This window comes from Sturnira hondurensis, unplaced genomic scaffold (genome assembly GCF_014824575.4).
Source record: "Sturnira hondurensis isolate 20B ecotype Veracruz unplaced genomic scaffold, ASM1482457v3 Scaffold0021214, whole genome shotgun sequence".
Taxonomy (NCBI): domain Eukaryota; kingdom Metazoa; phylum Chordata; class Mammalia; order Chiroptera; family Phyllostomidae; genus Sturnira; species Sturnira hondurensis.
This window is the reverse complement of record NW_028093845.1, coordinates 1,333,011-1,352,005: the sequence shown is the minus strand read 5'-3', so window position 1 is coordinate 1,352,005 and position 18,995 is coordinate 1,333,011. Positions and strand designations below refer to the sequence as shown.

At 44.9% G+C, this 18,995-nt stretch overlaps 1 protein-coding gene across 1 annotated transcript in view; it reads right to left on the bottom strand.

The window, feature by feature from the left end:
* Nucleotides 1–18,002, bottom strand: part of PITRM1 (pitrilysin metallopeptidase 1) — a 34,108-nt gene extending 16,106 nt beyond the window's left edge. The window contains exons 1-13 of the mRNA XM_037031871.1: nt 17,906–18,002; nt 14,562–14,664; nt 11,428–11,534; nt 10,776–10,927; nt 10,178–10,292; nt 10,002–10,098; nt 8,703–8,863; nt 6,228–6,354; nt 5,860–5,948; nt 4,920–5,048; nt 4,182–4,295; nt 1,391–1,487; nt 632–766 (exon numbers count right to left, since the gene is read on the bottom strand). Coding sequence (XP_036887766.1) covers nt 632–766; nt 1,391–1,487; nt 4,182–4,295; nt 4,920–5,048; nt 5,860–5,948; nt 6,228–6,354; nt 8,703–8,863; nt 10,002–10,098; nt 10,178–10,292; nt 10,776–10,927; nt 11,428–11,534; nt 14,562–14,664; nt 17,906–17,958 — 1,479 coding nt within the window. The 5' untranslated portion in view covers nt 17,959–18,002. The remainder of the gene's footprint in view (nt 1–631; nt 767–1,390; nt 1,488–4,181; nt 4,296–4,919; nt 5,049–5,859; nt 5,949–6,227; nt 6,355–8,702; nt 8,864–10,001; nt 10,099–10,177; nt 10,293–10,775; nt 10,928–11,427; nt 11,535–14,561; nt 14,665–17,905) is intronic.
* Nucleotides 18,003–18,995: the final 993 nt, after the last annotated feature.

The following is an 18,995-nucleotide window of genomic DNA, read 5'->3' as shown; positions in this document are numbered from 1 at the left end:
TACCAGGGGACATACACCAAGTACAAATGCCCAGAAATCTACAGAAACAAGGAACAAGCATCAGAATATCCTTATAAAAATAACCAGAATATTCACACATATAGGTGACTTTTCAAAAAATTATTTATTTATCTTTAGAAGGGAAGGGAGGGGAGAGAGAGAGAGAAATATCAGTGTATGGTTGCTTCTCGTGCATCCCCTGCTGGGAACTGGCCCGCAACCCAGGCATGTGCCCTGACGGGGAATTGAACTGCGATCTTTTGGTTCACAGGCCCGTGCTCAATCCACTGAGCTACACCAGCCAGGGCACATGTAGGTGACTTGTTCTCATATTCTACATGTTCTATTAACAAAAGAGAACAGAAATACATGCAGGTGTCACACACACACAAATACTCACACATACAAAATAACATGCATGTAGTCCTGAAATAAAGCCAACTCACATCTGAATGTGGAAAGCCAAATGTCTACGTTAATATGAGCATGTGTATTTTTAAATAATAATTAAGAAATCATGTCACCTATTCATTAACAGAAATGGATTTACATAACATAGATTGTATTCCGAATGTTCCTCTCATAAAATTCAACTTCAAAATTAGAGATGAAACTTCTCCAATTTTCTTACCTTAAAATATTGTTTTACTTTTTCTTGCAAAAACTGTGGATTTTCCTCAAGGCACTGCCTGAACCGAGCCACCTGACTTCCCAGCTTCAGGAGTTCCACGGGGTCCCCGTCGTGATTCCAGCAGGAAGCCACGTACTGCAGCGGAGAATTTAAAATCCACGAAGCACATTACATGATGGGACCCCACATCAGCTCACTTAACACCAATGGCATGGCGTTTATTAAAATCTGTGTCTATGTTTCAAAATACCACAGATGACTAACCGCAATAAAAATTAAGTCATTCTCTGATTAAAAAGAAGAAACACTAAACTCATTCTAAACCTTTTTTGTTTCTAAAAACATTAACAAGCATAGGTTTGAAAATTACTTTTAGAACATACAATTACCAACAAACCGACAGTTATTATAAGTCCCTACCCATTTAAGAGTTCTGTGTAAATCTCATTACATGCAGATATACGTCACCAAAAAGCCAATTAAGCAACTAAAAAGACAAAATATTATAAAACTAAATTAAAAGTAAATTTGTATCAGATGCAAAACAACATCACTTTCAAGGTATAGGGTGGGGCAAAAGTAGGTTTACAGTTGTTTGTATGGAAAATAATACAGTAAATATATTATTGCAAGTATAAACTCTGTGTATGTGTACTTGTAACTGTAAACTTACTTTGCCCCACCCTCTACTTTTAAGAACCACTAGTTCAAAGGTAACAAAAATAAATAAATAAAAACGATGGCTGAGAAATTACACACAGATGTCAGGGCGAGTCCAAAGCTGACAGACTGATGCTTCATTTGTATTTCAATTTTATGAAGTAAAGCTTCAATTCGATCATCTTCAAATCCTTTCCTAAAGAAATATTAAAAATGAAGACATTGAAAAGAAATAAATATTTTTTACTACAAAGCTGCAATAATCAAAACAATATGGTATGGGCAGAAAAACAGACATACAGCCGAAGGAGAGCCCAGAAATAAATGTACATGTATACAGGCAACTGATTTTTGACCAAGGAGCAAACACATAACCACGGAGAAAGGCCTCTTCCATAAACGATGATGGGGAAACTGGACTGCCACATGCAAAAGAATGAAACTAGAGGGCTCTGTGACACCATACACAAAAATTAACTCAAAATGGATTAAAGACCCAAGGATAAGACCTGAAACAACAATATACATAGAAGAAAACATAGGTACTACACTTATGCACCTTGGTCTCAGAGCGGATTTTATGAACTTGACCCCAAGGCAAAGGAAGGAAAAGCAAAAATAAAATAATGAGACCACAATGAACTAAAAAGCTTCTGTGCATCAAGAAACTGTCAATGAATCAAAATGTATCCAACCAAACAGGAGAACACATTTACAAACCTTCAATATAGGGCTAATACCCAAAATACATACAGAGCTCCAGGCAACTCACACAACTCCACAAATATACACAAGAAATCCAAACAATCCAATTAAGAAATGGGCAGAGGACCTGATCAGACACTTTTACCAAGAAAACAAATAGCCAACAGACATATGAAAAGATGGCCAACTTCACTAGCTATAAAGGAAATACAAATCAAAACCACAATGAGATACCACCTTATACCGGTCAGAATGGCCATCAGCAATAAGACAAGGAATAACAAGTGTTAGAAAGGATGTGGACAAAAGGGAACCCTTGTGCACTGTTGAAAGAAATGTAAACTGGTATAATTACAAGGAAAACAGTTTGGAGGTTGCTCAAAAATTTAAGAATAGCGCTACCGTATGAGCAATCCCTCTTCTGGGTACCTAACTGGAAAACGTGAAAACATTTATTTGCAAAGATATATGCACCTCTATGTCCACTGCAGCACTATTCACAGTGGCCAAGGCAGGGAAACAACCAAAGTGCTTTTCTGTGGTTGACTGCATAAAGAAGATGTGGTCCATGTGTACAGTGGAATACTACTCAGCCATAAGAAGAGATGAAATATTGCCATTTGTGACATGGATGGATCTTGAAGTGTATATTGCTAAGCAGAATAAGTCAGATGAAAAAGAACAAGCACCGCATGATTTCACTCATATGTGGGATATAAAACAGAAAACAACAAAGGAACAAACTTACAGACACGGATAACAGTGTGAGGGTTACCAGAGGGGAAGGGAAAAGGATAAATGGGGTCAAATGCGGTGATGAGAGGAGAGTAAACTTTGAGTGGTGAGGACATGATATATGGATGATATATTATAACCCAATCTCAGAATAAAAAGCCACACAACCCAATTAAAAAACTGATCAGGAATCTGCATAAACGTTATTCCAAAGAAGACATGCAGTGGCCAACAAGCACATGAAGCAATGCTCAGCAGCACTAATCACTGGGAAAATGCGAATCAAGACTACGTCAAATCCACCAGGATGACTATGATAAAAAACAAAAAATTAAATCCGTGAAGATTTGACTGTCCTAAAGATTAGACAATTTGGAGTTCTCATACATTTTGGATGGGGTTTAATATGGTATAGGTGCTTTGCAAAACAATTTGACTTGAAAGTTCTTCAAAAAGTTAAATAAAACGGGGACCTCCTGAAAATGGAATTATCTTCTAGAAAACAGGCCCCTTGTAGTACAGGCTTCCTTTGGTAGGTTAGTGTTCTAGAAACCCATCTGTACCAGCTGGTGTTTTTGTGAGAGGCTGCATTCAGCTTCAGCGAATTTTTCTGAAGACTCTTTCAATGCATTTGCCCATCGAGTGTTCAGCAGTTTTTGACCAAAAATGGCACGATCCAGTTTTGACCAAAAACGGCACGATCCTGTTTTTGACCAAAAACGGTGTGGGCCTCACCCTCCCTATACACCTAATCTCACCCTAAGCAACTTTTTTTGTTTCCCCAGATAAACAAGTCCTCAAAGGGAAATGTTTTGCTGATGTGGAAAAGGTGAAGCAAAAAATGGCAGAAGCCCTAAAAGGCATCAAAATTGACACACTCAAAAAGTGTTTTGAGCAGTGGAAAAAACATCTTGATAGGTGTACTGCATCAAATGGAGACTACTCTGAAGGTGACCGAAGTTTAAACATGCAAGAATAAATCCACGATCTTTCATAAATAATCTTTGGGGGCTTTTCTGAGGCGGGTACCCTCCTACAAAGCACTACCATCTGGCCCAGAAATTCTACTCTGGGCTGTCTAGCCAAGAGAAAAGAGAACACGTCTCCAAACAAACACTTGTACATAAATGTTTATAGCAGCATTATTCATCCTCGCCTCCAAAATAGTGGACACAATGCAAGTATCTATCAAGTGATGAGTGGATAAACAATGTGGTATATTCATACATGCATTATTTAGTAATAAAAGGACTGAAGTCCTAAAATACATGTTTTTGCAGCAAGGGAGCAGAGACAATATTTAAACAACTAAATGTGAAGAAATATAATATTTTATTGTGTAGAGATGGCCAAACAATATATATTTTATTGTGGAGGAGGCCTGGCCCCTCGCTGTAAAGTATTCAGGAACTGAGAAGGCAAGCGAATTGGTGCAGAGGGCCATACGTACGTGATGACATCGTCAATCGTCCTGTCCACTATGTCTCGGACTGTCTGAATGTCCTTCTCCGCGATGCCCTGCAGGCCCACACTGAAGTAGGCCTCCCTCGTGTGGCCATTGTATCTAGAACAGGAGAGAGGATCATGCACTGGAGTCCGTGTGGCGTCCATCACTCCCTTACCATGTGCTTCATTTAAAGATCAAATACGCTGCAGACCAGAACTAAGAACACTGAACTCCCAAGTCCTCCAAGGCAAAGCCAAGGAAAGCAGCGTCCGCACATGCCTGCTTCTCAGACACGCTTGGTCACACAGACATCACATCTTTTTGACATTTCTCAACATCACTATAACTTAAACTTCAGAGTGATAGCAAATTAAATCTAAAAACTAGAGAACTGCTCAGTTTTACAAAACCTTAAGATTTCAATATTTAATGACCTGACTTTTAAAACAGATAGAAGTATGCTATTCTGAGGTCTTTACAGAGCTGTCTTTCTCTGAATCCCCCCTGCGGGGGACATAAGGAACTTGTCCTGAAACCCTATACTCTAATGCACAGTTCTGTGCCGGGGCAGGAAGGGGCCACCCCGTCACTGTGTGATGTGAGGCATGCTACTGCCCTGGCCCACCCAGCAGATGGCAGTAACCCTCCCTCCCTACTTGTGACAAGGAAAAATGTGTCCAGACACTGTGAAGCGTCAGAACTGCCCCTGATGGTGAACAACTGATCGACAACAACACTCACCCAACGTCCGGAGAAAAGTCTGTGCCGAGTCCAGATTCGATCAGGGCCTTGTAGAAGGGGGAGTTGGGCCCGCCGATCAAGAGTGAAGACAGAAGGTTCAATGTGAAGGCTTCAAACGTGTCAGTGATGCTTCATTTAAAGGGGATCGGTCGAGGGGTGCAAGAAAAAAGAAACCAAAGCTCCTTACAAATGTTCTCAAAATCACTAAAATCACTAATCCATTGACACTTATTTCCAAAGAAGCTGAAGTTCCAGTAGAAATTCTTGCATTTCAACCTCTACTTTAATAGTTATATCAGCAAAAGTTTTTTGTTTTTTGTTTAATTTGGAAAGCTCTCCTACACTGGGGCTTTTTTGGGAGCCCCAGACCATAGAGTCGGTTTAGCGGCACATCAAATGCTATCACAGGAGAGAGTGCCAAGCACTCCGACAGAGGACTTCAGTTCTAACTGTGCTGTCACACAGCGCAGCAGAGAAGCAGGGAGGAGATGGGGCACCGCAGCCAGCCATGCAGCTTCTGAGGGCAGACAGCCCTGGGGGATGCAGCGCGCCAGGGCTCCTTCCTGCCTGCACCCCCTCCAAGTGTCCAGCTCCGGACAATTACACGGAGCTGTGTGGGCCACCTATTTTTCTGAGGCAGTGTTCACATTGCTGTGCTCATACTCAGAGGCACCGGTGACCCCACCAATGGTAATACCTGCTGTTCTGAGACAGTTTTTTCTCTAGGCGTGAGCTTTAAAATGCAGTGAGGAGTAAGTTACTTGTTCTTCTAGGCTATCCGAGTGATTTCCCCTCATACTAGCCCAGATGTTCAAAACTCTGCTGACATCCAACACCTGCTGTAACCCTGAATCCTAAGCACCTGCCCACTCAGGCCTGACTGGAGAAACCACTCCCACCCTGCTCGCCTGCCTTTCCCCACCGTCACACGGACACTTACTCTGGTAAGAGGAAGCTGACACTGACGGTCGTTTGTTTGGAGGCGTTTGCGGCCAGGGAGTCGGGGGCGCAGGTGATCTGAAACTCCCTCTGCAAAACCATGCGATGTGTGAAGCAGGCCCAGCGTATGAATGCATGGGTTCAAACTAGTGCAGATTATCTACACGAATAAAATGGTCCAAGAAAAGCTTTCCACTAAATTAACTTTCTTTTCAAACAAATAACCATCTTTAGGCTTGAGAAAACCTTACACATACAGCAGAGCTCACGACCACTTTCAAAATCCTCTTATTAACACACAGCTGGTCTCCTCCTCTCCATATATTATCCGGTTGGTAAAACACTGAGTACCCTCTGCCCGGAACTCACCGGCTTATCCCAAGGCTTCTGAGACGGCACTGCGGTGCTTGGCTCAATTTTCTGAAATTTACTTAGAGCTTCTTCTTGAATTTGTTTCAGATGCTGTTCTAGTGGAAAATTGCCGTAAGTGAAGAACCTAAAAACGTGACAGAATATATTATTCTATTTTAGTTTAAAAAATTAGAAATCAATACAGATGGCTTTTGGTATAAGCAGAGGGTATGCATATATAGCAGCTGATAACAAGCCAGCTTCCAAGTGGAAATGAACTTCACAGGAATACATTTTTTTTCGCTTAGTTTAACTATAAATACCAAACAGAAGCTTTTGCTCTTTTTACAAGATAGGTGGTTCAAACAAACACAAGTTGTATAGAATGAACTAGTTAAATGTGAATTTGGCAATAGTTTCTCTTTATTTTAAATGTATGATGAAGGTGCTGTAAGACACAAATAAATTATACATTAAGCTGCTCCTTGACCCTGGCCACAGTGACACAATAATCCATCTAAGACTGAAAGACAAAGAGTCTCATGAAGTTCTATTTTAGGTTATAAATTTCAGGTTACACATGTTTTGAAACCAACACATTTTTTCAGCCAGGGGAAAAAAGTGACAATGACAGAGTTGATCTTCTCTAATATAATGTTGCCTGAGCTTTGGCTAAAAGTTTGAGAATGAGTATCTTCAGCATCCTTAAAAAATGTCCACTCAAAGGTTTAGAAAGCGACGCCCGGGAGCGGTGGGCACCCTGGTGCCGTGCAGACCCTGGCCTGTCCCTGCATGTCCCCATTAGTCACAGAGCACCTCGGGAAATGACCACCTGCTCATCTGGAGCAGCAGAAGCCTGGATTTGGGGCCGAGGGACAGAAAATGAAGAAGCTACTGAAGATTAAAATTCGTCCAAAAGACAGAATAAGCCTGAGGGAGCTCCCCTGGGCCATAGTTGGCCCACCATGAGCATTAAAAAAATAATAAATTTTAAAAATCCACTTGCTCTCTCATCTCAGATACATATATCAATACATACAAGTTTTAAAAAGTGTATGAGGTCACAGTGGTATTAAAAAATAAAACAAACCAAATAAAGCTAAAAAGAAAAGCATATTTTCATTGGAGGAGCGACTGCCACCGTGTTCCCCCAAAACTGGACAGCCAAGGGGAGCAGGCACCCTGCCTTTCCCACGGAACCCTGTCCTCGGGGCCGCCCACAGCCCTGTGGGTGGGGAAAGCTCGCCTCCACAGAAGCCCAGCTACTTCATGTACAGGAGTTCTTCAGCAAACTTTGCTAACTCTACTGAAAAAAGTGCTCCAAGCAACAATCACCCACTAGTGTCAGAACCACGAACAGGTGAAAAGAAACTCTATGTCCACAAGGTGCCAGGTTACCGCCTGGCAACATGTCTATCAGTAAACAGCTTTACGTGGGAGGGGTCGGCATCACTGCGGGAACCTGCAAACCAGCTGCAGCCTCCCCACTGGAGTAGGCAGGCCTGGGACGTCAGACACAGCAGGCACGCCACAGGCAGCAGCTGTGAGGGGAACCGAGTCCTTGGAGCCAAGTCCAGCTCTCAGCAAACACAGGAACATGTCCACCAATGCCACAGGGTGGCAATCGTGCACCCCAGAAGGTGACGAAATCCAGAGGACAGCTGCCTACTCTCTTCAATTTCTATGAAAACAAGGCAGGACACTGACCTACATGAAAGGGCACTTAAGAGCCACACTAACAAAAGGCAATTTGTGGGCCTCACATAGGCCACAAATTTCGGGGACAACTGGAAAGTCTGATTTGGGGTAAGTGAAAGGGGGCTTTAAGTAAGTCTTTTTATTTCTTTAAATATAAAAATGGTATTATCTTATGTAAGAAAACATCCTTATATTTTAGGGTCATACATCCATATATCGGGGGTAAACCCTCGTGTCTGTAATTTCCTTAAAATTAAGTTGGTAAAGGAGATATCCATGTGATAGTATATGAGAAATCATTATTCCAGTCTCTATTTTTTGTACACTTGAAAATTTTCATAATTAAAATTTAAATGTTTTTATACTTAATCCTGCAAACTGGCTTTACATTAGTGCTTTATTTGTAGTGTTCCTGGGACACGCAATTTACCAACCCACAAGTACTCAAGGTCTAATACACCTGCAGCTGCCATTCTTGGAGCACCGCTGGGACTGAGGGCTCAAAGCTTCCGGGGCAGCCGTCTCTCTGCCCAGTGAGGGTGGGGCCCAGGCCCTCCGCCAGGGTGTGCTGTCACCACCGTGCTGGCGGGAAGGGTGACTGCTACTGACTCTCAGACTGAGCATCCACGTAAAGACAGGCAATCTATGACGTGAAGGAGCCTGTCTAAAGTCACATGGGTCTTAAGCAAACATCTCCTTGCTAAATGTGAGAGAAGCTTATTATTTAGTATAAGAATAAACAAACAAAGCGACTCCTAACCAAACCCCCACCAAGCTTTAAAAACAAAACATCACCTGGCATTGCTGGGGTGATAATGCGTAGCATGGAACTGTTTCAGCTGCTCCCACGTGAGGTCTGGGATGCACAACGGATCACCACCAGAGATCACCCCATACGTGTGGTCAGGAAGGAGTCGGTTCTGAAGGTGCTGTGCATATATCCTCTCGTTGTCTGTCTTCAAGTTAAAAAAATACACATATACGTAACACACATTATTACAACATAGCAAGTTAGTCCCATTCTGGGAGCATATACCTGTAACACCTTGTGAGTAAAACTATCCCAATGGTAGATAAGGGCACCCACACTGATACTGTTTAACAAAGCACTCAGTCCACTCACGATCTGTGCACAGGCCCCAGGGACGGGCTCTCTCAGAAGAGGAGGCTCATCCACATTGCCGTATGCACTGGGTGACGAACAAATGCACAGGCGAGGGCCACAGGACAGATGTCCTAAGCGCACTCTGCCCACGAGCTGTGTGGGAGGTACAGTCACACTAACTTGAGTTTGAAGGTGCTGGAGAGAAATGATGCCCAAACTGAGGACTGTAGAGGAGAAACAGCTGCCAGTTGCAGGAGCAGCCGGCAGTGGGGAGGAGCTCCAAAGTCAGGGGGCTGGGAGGACAAGACCCAGGACAGGGGTTCTCAAACTGTCTGGCCTCTGACCCGGCATGCGCCCAAACATGCGTGAGCTCCCCAAAGAGCTTCTGGGGATGTGGGTTTCTTGATCCTGGGGCGTATGTGTATAACTTTTCTGTATCTGACATTAAAACTGAAAACTTGTAAAACTACTTATTCGTTCACTAACTTAAGCCATCATTATTACATGTTAACCAGTATATTTTAAAAAATACTTTTCATAACAAAAAATATTGAGAAAATTGACACTCAAAATATTTTACATATTTTATGAATCTCTTTAACAGCTGGCTTCATAGAAGACAGCTGGCTTCTTTGTCTGCTTCTGTGCTGACATCACACACCACGTAACATGGCCTTGGGGAAAGCCCACTGCAAGCTCGGCAGGAGTGTGGGTGGAAAAGACGTCTTAGTAAAAGACGTGCCAGGAAAAGCGCCCTTCTCTCACGGACCCCAGCAGACCATACTCGGGGCCGCCGGCACACAGAACTGCTCTGCGAGACCGGGTTCTAGGATGACCGGGGGCTTGGCTCCCAGCTAACTTAATAAATCCCATACAAGGAGAATATTAAGTGACACAACAGAATGTCAACCACCTTCCAAACCTACTTATATTTCACTATTTTACAGAGTAAGATAATTTTAACACAACATAAAAAGGAAAAAACTCACAAATGCTCCTTTCATCTCATTGAAGACAACCCCTTTGAAGACCAAGGCTGTCTGCGGGTCATGGGGATTCTCGTGTTCCAGTCGCCAGCCCTCCTGCCTAAACAATGATGAACAATTAATTACATGAAGATAGCGCCTCTAATCCTGAAGTCTACAATCAATCAGTCATTACATACCAGAAATCAAGTTCTCGCAAGCACGGGAAAAAGGCCGCATCCAAATACACAGAGAGGAGATTCTGGAAGTCCTTGGGGTTTTGTGTGGAAAACGGGTACATAGTATAGTCACTAGCTGAGTGCAAACGAAAGGAAGCGTTGTAAAAATCAGATTTTCATGGGAACCATGGTCCCGCACCAATTACTACCTCAGAGGCCTGAACGGCAGCTTGTCTGTGAGGACGCCCATTTAATTTGCTCTTTAACTGCACTTGTAACAGCATTTCTGTGCACACCCTCAGCCTATTCACTCTGTTTCCCAAAACTAAAACTCAACACCACAACCACCAACATGACATAAAGCCACAAAGGCTGAAGTTTACAGCTATGTTCCACAGAAAAACTGTTCTGACCTTTTCCAGAAAAACCTCAGATGCCCTTTCCCCAAAACTCCAGTTTTTATAACCCAATCACAATACTGCTTTCCTAAAGGATTAAATTTCTGACACCTTTCAACTAGAACTGAGATTGATATTTACTCTCATCTCCAGAGCCTGACTTCCCCCCTCATCTTAGAAACAGACACAGCTGCAGTTTTGGGCCAGAATGTTGGTCTTACCTGTGAAGGCGTTCATAAAGGTGGACAGCGACCTGTTCAACATTTTGAAGAAGGGGTCTCTGCATGGGTATTTCTGTGAGCCACACAGGACCGTGTGCTCGAGAACGTGCGGGACCCCAGTGCTGTCCATGGGGGTGGTGCGAAACTGCACGCTATGGACAGAAGAGAGCCACGACAGGGTGTGTAAGCTCACAGCGTCCGACAGCCTCCGAACGTGCCACCGCCTCGGATCACTGGAGTTTGTCACTGTAACATGGCAATCTCCCACGGAAATGTTTGTCAACTGCAGTGTATAGAATCACTGATCGCAACTATGAACTTTACGTACCTGAGAACGTAAATGCACTTAATCTTTTCCTGTCTTTCCAGGGAAGTGTCAGTACTATTGCTTTAAACTACGGCCATGTTCTAAGGCAAGGGTGTGAAAGTCATTTTCACTGGGGGCCACATCAGCCTCGCAGTTGCCTTCAAAGGGCTGAAATAATTTTAGGACTGTGTAAACGTAACTACTCCTTAACTGTTAAGGAGCTGCAATTACATTCGGCCCTTTGAGGGCAACTGAGAGGCTAACATGGCCCCTGGTGAAAATGAGTTTGACACCCCTGCTCTAAGGAGAACCGCGCACGGATGGGCTCGCATGGTGCCTGCTCACCTGAACAGGTTATTCGTGTCTTCTCGGGCCAGGTGCAAATATTTCGCTCCTGTGCTGTCATGGCTGAGCTTCACGGCGGTCAGGAACAGTTCAGGGACAGATGTTACCTGAATCAACAACAGGAGCATCAGGCTAAAGGCAACTGGACAGGCATTCAGAATGGTTACGTTAAGTCCACTGAGGGACCTGGCTGGTCTGCCTTAAAGTAGGTCCATTTCGGAACACTGGCACGTGGGTGCCGAAGGCACATCAGGAACCACCTGGCCCCAACCCTGAGTCTTACAAACGAGGAAAGCGCTATGCGGACAACAATACACTCCTCCCCCTTTCAGAATGCTTCGTATTTGCCAGACATTTTCTCAACAGTTCATGGTCAGCCGATAAGGGAGATGTCCTCACACCAAGGCTCAGAGCAAGAGCCACCCTTCCAGAGCTCCCTCAGACCCCTTCTGTCCAAACAGAGCCCTGAAGAATGAGCGTGTTCCCTCAGGATGTCAGAACGAGATGGCACAGGGCCTGGGTCCGGGAGTAGAATATACCGGGTGGCCAGGAAGCTGAGCTAAAGTCAGGTGGTCAGAAGTAACTGGGGATAAGCTGACCACAGCTACGTCCCCATCCCTCCACTTCCCACTCATATCTCAAAGGCAGCTGATTTTACCTCCCTTCTAACTGCCTGCTTAAACTCCTGAGGCACATGCCCAGGTGACCAAGGTTGGACCTGAACACAACCTTGCTAGGGTGGCGTTAATGTGCAGTTCGCCCTTACAGTGCAGGCATGGAGACAGCTGCCATGCAACCTGATAAAAGGAGGAGGTTTTCATTGGAAAATTCTAGAAGTCAGCCCTTTCCCCCCAAATCCAGACTCTTCATGCAAGCCCACTTTGTCCCCAGTTTACCGAAGCAGCAAGCAGCGCCAGCCCCCGGAGCCAGTTCAGAGGACCTTCCTCTCTTCTGTGCTGCCTCCCTTGCGCTCGAGCATAAGCTTAACAAAATCTGTCCGGAAATTTCTCTGGCGTTTCCTCTCAATTTCTATCTCGGGGAAGCCAAGGAGCCCAGCACAATCACAAGAACATCCCCAAGAGGAAAATGTGAAGTGGGCCTTAACTTGGGGCCTCTGGGATGCCTGGGGACTATGCTTGGCCTGATCTAGTTTATGAGAAGTTCCCAGCGCTGAGCTGGGAACATCACCAGTCACTTGTTCCTGGTGGGGGACAGGGCAGGGGAGAAGGTCCAGGACGGTACATTGAAAAGGAACACCCCCTCCCTGAAGGCGGCCATCTCTTTCTGCGTCAGCCTTCGTGAAATCTCCACAGGGCAGTAATGAAGGAGCTGCCCTCTTGCCCAACTGTACCAGGGCCTTTTCCTTTCAATCACAACACCCACTGCCACCGTGTCACAGTGACCATCACACTGCTATCATCCCCACTTTTCAGAGGCCATGGAAGTGGCTTGTCCACACTGACTACAGCAAGTTACTGGGAGGGCAGAGCTTAGAAATGGGGGGAGGAGTGCTGTGGAGGGAACCGCTAGCATGGAAATATAGCTCAGCACTCACGTGGAAAACCAGTGGGGAGAGAGCGGCACACAGGACCACACCCTCAGAGAGGTTTTCCCATGGGGAATCAGGCCTGTATTGTGTCTAGGCCGGTGTGAGAGTTGCTTTTGCTAAAACTCCATCACCCTGCATTGAGGCAGTAACTTCCTAAAATCTGTGCTAAACCTCTCAAGTATGGAATGTGACTAGTTCAACCACTTTTCCCCTTGGTCTGCAACATCCTTCTCTTTGAAGTAATTAGCAATATTCTTTCCTTTGTTTTCTGTAAAAGGCAGTCTCCAGCAGTGAACCTGTGCATAGTACGAGGACTACCCTCCATGTAAAGTACCCAGAGAAGCAATAAAAGCCAGTCCAGACAGGGACTGGGGGGCTCTGGCCCTCTCTCTCTCAGAGAGTGGCCATGTGGTCCCTTTTTCTCCACAGGACTTCTGTAGTCTGTGTGTATTTGTTCTCCAGCAGCCACAACACACACGGGTCCTGCAGGCCAGGGTCCGCCTCAGTGCTGAGCTGTAATTTACAGCTATTAGATTACTTGTATCTCCGAACTTATTACACTTCCCAAGAGATGATCAATGTGTTAAAATCACTACTACAGCGAGATGTCTGCCTCGTTACAACTTTCATGGTAACTCTTTCTCAAAGATGATCACGGTTTATCATAGTTCCCATAAAACTTGAATAACAGAAGATAGGCATTAGCTGAACCTGTTGTTACAATGATTTCACAGTACATGCAAATCAAACCATCATGCTGTATGCCTTAAACTTATACAGTGTTAGATGTCAACTATTTCTCAATAAAACGGAGGAAAAACCCTTGAAAAGTAAAAGAATCCACTCTTCCTAATAAGGCACTCATTACCATATTGTATCAGAGATCCTCATCCCCTTGGGGGTCACCCCGTCACAACCCGCTGTTCTGGGCCCCTGCCTTGAAGCAGTGCCCCGCTCTGCCTGCCTTGTGTTGGAGAGAGATGGTGACTCTCCTTCTGAACTTAACTTCTCTCTAACACCTCCTTCTCCAGGAACCTTCCCTACCCTGCCAAGGAGCAGCTACCCTCTCCTCCTTCTTCCTTTTGCTCCCCCTGCACTCCCGCCATGAAGCTCCTCACGCTGTTCCTGTACTCTGACAGCAGGGGTCCTCCAGAGTGTGAGCTGCTTGGCTCCACACGTGTCAGCACGTCAAGCACAGCAGGAGGCCAACAGCCAGGCAATTATGGGAGTGTAGGTTTCTCAATTATTGTATTGCATTAAAGAAAAAAAATGTGAAAGTTTAAGCAAGACAAGAACAAAACTAAAATCCATTTTAACAAAAACTTAAGTAAATATAGGACCATACTCTCTTTCCATAATTAGGAAGCCCAAATGGCTCAAAACCAGAAAGTTTTTGCTAAGTTTGCAGCACACTCATTTGACGGTAAAACCCGACCTGAACGGGTGTGGGGCATCCAGAGTCTCTAAGCATCACACTCATTGTGGACGGTCAGGTGTCAGGGTGCAGAAACACTACTGAGTTTGATTTGCTTCCACTCCAAAGGTCCCCACAGTCTCTCACTGAAGAAGTCAGCACAGACCTTACCTGGCTCACGGTGAATCCGTGGATCTTCTCTCCGACCGTGTGCCGCAGTGCCCTCTCACACGCTTTGGTGCTTCCCCACCTCCATGATCTGCCGTCGGCACTGCTGCAGTTACAGAAAGTCATCAAACTTACAGGATTTGCAGGACATTCAGCTCACGTAGTTCAGCAACATAATAAAAATACTGCCATGTAATAGCGATAATTCCAATTAAACCCTCTCATCTTCCAATGACATTCCAGAAAACGAATTTCTAGAAAAGTTTTTTCAATTTGGGTGACCTTTTATCTCAACTGAGCTTAAGATTCATAGCGTGAACTAATAACTAAACACTGAAGACCTTTATTGGTACAGGTTCATAAATCACTATAGTACAATTATGACACCAATTTCCCTTAGTTGTATTTAAAAAACTCATGTCAAAATGTTTTTTCCCATCACAGTATCTCAATAAACTCACAGTACAGTGAAGTCCCATTATACACCTAATAAGTGGTGAAAATGAAGAAGTCGAGGATTACCAGAAACTCTTGTACTGCTACAGGGAGTGAAAACTGGAACAGTGACTGTGGAACAGCATTTGGCATTTGGCATTCCTTGGACGGCAGTTCACTCACCCTGACGTACGGGTAATCCCATGCTTTTCAAAATCCACCTTCTGCTACTTCACTTTAGGCGACACCTACATTACCATCTGTGTCACCAACCAAAAGAAATCTCAAAGGGACTTTCATTTTTCTAAGGCTAAAATCAGTAACAGCATCCTGCATTTGTTTCTCGGGAGCCAATACAGAGGCAGCGTGCGCCCGCAGAGCAGGGAGAGTGGCTCCACCAAGCTCCTTCCTGGGGAGCCACACTCAGCATCTCAGCACCAAGCCGCTCAAGCTCTGTGCTGGGTCTGTGAGCAACTACACTGTACCTCAACTTATCCTGTGCCTTCTGGCTTTTACTATATGTTAGTGCTATTTTGGGCTTTATGCATTAACTGGTATGATTTGATAGGTTATTTTGGGAGTTTGGGACTGCTAAAAAATTGCTTTTTGCTTTATGCCATTTTGGCTTAGGAAAGGTTTCACGGGAATGTTCTAGGACCACAGGGGAAACCTATAAATGTCCTGGAAACCAGTACTGGAGCACCGGCACACATACACAAGGTGGGTACCATTCCTCAGTCCATTAATAGACACTATTCAGCCAATACACTCAGCCATAAGAATAAAGGGACTACAACTACATGTAGCAAAGATGTGGGTAAAGTAATGCTGAAGCAAAAAATAAGTGAATAAATTAATAAAGGATACAAATGATAAACAGTGTTATTCCAAACAGGTAGCACTGTTTTGTGGGCATGTATATAGATGGAAAAACTATAAAGGAAAGCAAGGAGGTAAGTTCTGTAAGCCAGGAGAGAGATTACATCTAAGAGGTAAGGAATATTATGACCAATTGGGGTAATCTTAAACTGTGTAATGGTGATACGAGTTATTTTTAAATAAAATTTCTTTCAGCTGTATCACATATTTCATAGGATTTTCTACATTAACGTGTCTCACAAAAATATACGTACAGAAAAGAAACAGGCAATACTATGAAGACTGCTATAATCAACCAACATTTTCCTTACTGATTAAGCAAACTCTAGAACTGTGGGATATTTTAAGAAGTTACTTATTATCAAGAACCTAACCATGAGAGGGTTATCACTAGGGAGGTGGAGGGGGGAGAAAGGGGAAAAGGTACAGGGAATAAGAAGCATAAATGATAGGTAGAAAATAAACAAGGGGAGATTAAGAATAGTGTAGGAAATGGAGAAGCCAAAGAACTCATATGTACGACCCATGGACGTGGGCAAGGTGGGGGGGAATACTGGTGGGAGGGTGCAGGGCAGAGGGGAATAAGGGGGGGGAATAGGACAACTGTGAAAGCATAATCAATAAAATATATTTTTTTTAAAAAGAACCCATGAAAAGCAAAACCGCCACATGTATGAACAGCTATGTGTATGAACGGTCAGGGGCAACAAGGGCTCCTCCCCCACACCACTTTCTGGTAACTGACTACACAGATGAACAATGTCCCAACACCACGAGGGCACCCTGACACACTCCCTTTCTAGGCTAACAGCACCATAAATTAACAAAGTTTTGTGAATTCGCATGCAACAAAACTTAGGTTTTTAAAATAAGTACAATGTTACACTTACAAACTCATAGGGCATGACACTCATTCACAGTTGAAAACTAAATGTAATCTTTTCCCATAAGTAGGGTCATTTTAAAATGTTCAAATCCTGGAGGCTACAATTTTATAAACACATAGCACTTAAATTCAAGTACTTCCTGTGGAAGCCTCAGGTCTCTTAAGGACTCTCCACCCACAAAAAAAAAGAGGCAAACATATTAATGGGACCCATAAACTGCCAGTTACTTTTATCACACGTATTAAAAGCCACATCAATGACAACCTCCACTTCCAAAGCCTTGACAATCCCACTCTGATGTCCCAGAGAGAAAGGAGGTCACAGGACAGCTCCATGGGCCTGGCCTTGCTTTACTCCACGACTTATCTCACTGCATGACCCTAACCCTGGTTCCTGAACAAGAACTCCCTTTGTTTGGGGCGGGGCAAGGGAGGCCATTGGAGGGGGCTGTACTCTCATCAGGAGGGGCTAAGAGGATCTGTCACCCAGATCCTGAAACGGTTTTCAGGATCTTAGAGTCTAGGACCCCCAGATGAGAGGTCTAGGGGTAATGGTCCCCACAGTAAGAAGCCTCGAGGTACAAGAGCCCCAGCCAGTCGAGGTGTCTAGAAGTCTAGAAGGGAGCCCCAGGAGAGAGGCCTAAAAGTGCAGGATTCCCCGGTGAGGGGTCTCAGGGCACTAAAGCCCCGGGAAAGTGGTCTCGATGTTAGGGACCCCAAAAGAGGGGTCTTGGGGCGTGAGAGCCAAAGAAGAGGAGTCTCGAGATACGGGAGCCCCAGAAGAGGGGCTTCAGGGTACGAGAGCCCCATGCAAAGGGTCCCGGGATACAGAAGCCCCAGGTGCAAGGTCTCAGGATACGTAAGCCCCGAGAGGCAGGATCTCGGAGTCCTTGAGCCCTAAGCAAGGGATCTCAGAATACAGCAGCCCCAGATGAGGGGTCTCCGGGTACAGAAGTCCCAGACGAAGTATAAGGATGAGCAAATCCCCAGAGCAGAAGGCTGTGGTGCAACATCACCTGCCCGGACAAGCCCCTGAAGCCACCCGCCCCTTCCCCGCCGCCAGGCTCGCGTCGGCCTCCTGCCTGCTTCCCACCACCTTGCTGCCCCTCTTCTCCACCTCCTCGCCTCCCTCCCATCCGCGTCTCACCGGCAGTTCAGCCGCCGCAACACGACTGGTACTTGCCCGCTGCAACGCCACATGGCATGTGATCTGCGTAAGGCCAGCACCACGACCTACTTATCCGTACTCACTGAGCCGGCCGCCATCCCATTGGTTGGCCCCTGGGAGCGACGCCCCCTCCAACCGGTGGGCGAGTAAACGGCGGTGGAGGGGCGGGCCTTTGCTAGAGAAGGACGTGACAGTGCTAGGGAGGGGAGCGCCTGCGCGGCAGAGGGCGGGTTTTAGCGGATGGGCGAGGGGCCAGAGGAAGGGCAAGGGATGCGTACAGAGGGAACAGAGGCTACTTAGGTGAGGGATGTTAACCCACTATTGTCCACACCTGCATTGCTCTGAGAAGACAACACACATGATTTCTAAGATTTCCGAAATACCCAGGAGTCTTGAACCCCGCGGAGGCGAGGACGTTTAAAGAAGGCAGAGAGTGATTGGATGGGCTGGCTCTGCGCTGTGGATTGGGAGGGGCATCGGGGATTAACCCCGCGTGGGCACTTGTCAGAAGGCAGCACCCACTTCTGACTTCAACTCGTAGAGTTTTGGCCTCCTCTCCCTGTCTCCCTTACTTCTTCTCCTGACGTGCTACTATAAATGGACTCAAAGCTTCCCGCACATTTTTCAAGGCTGTAAAGAAAGGAAGCTATTTATTTTGTTGATGGTTTCCTTTGCTGTGCACACAAAAGTTTTTAGTTTGATGTAGCTCCATATATTTTTTCTTTTGTTTCCCTTGCCTGAGAAACATCAGGAAAAAAATATATTGCTAAGAGCAATGTTTAAGATTTTACCGCCTATGTTTTCTTGTAGGAGTTTTGTGGTTTGGAGTCTAACGTTTTAATCTTTAATCCATTTTGACTTTATTCTGGTGTGTGGCATAAGAAGGTGGTCTAGTTTCATTTTTCTGCACATATCTGTCTAATTTTCCCAATTCCATTTATTGAATAAACTATCTTTAGTCCATTGTGTATGCTTGCCTCCTCTGTCAGATATTAATCAACCACAAAGGTTCGGGTTTTTATTTTTCTGGGCTCTTTGTTCTGTTCCACTGATAAATGCACCTGATTTT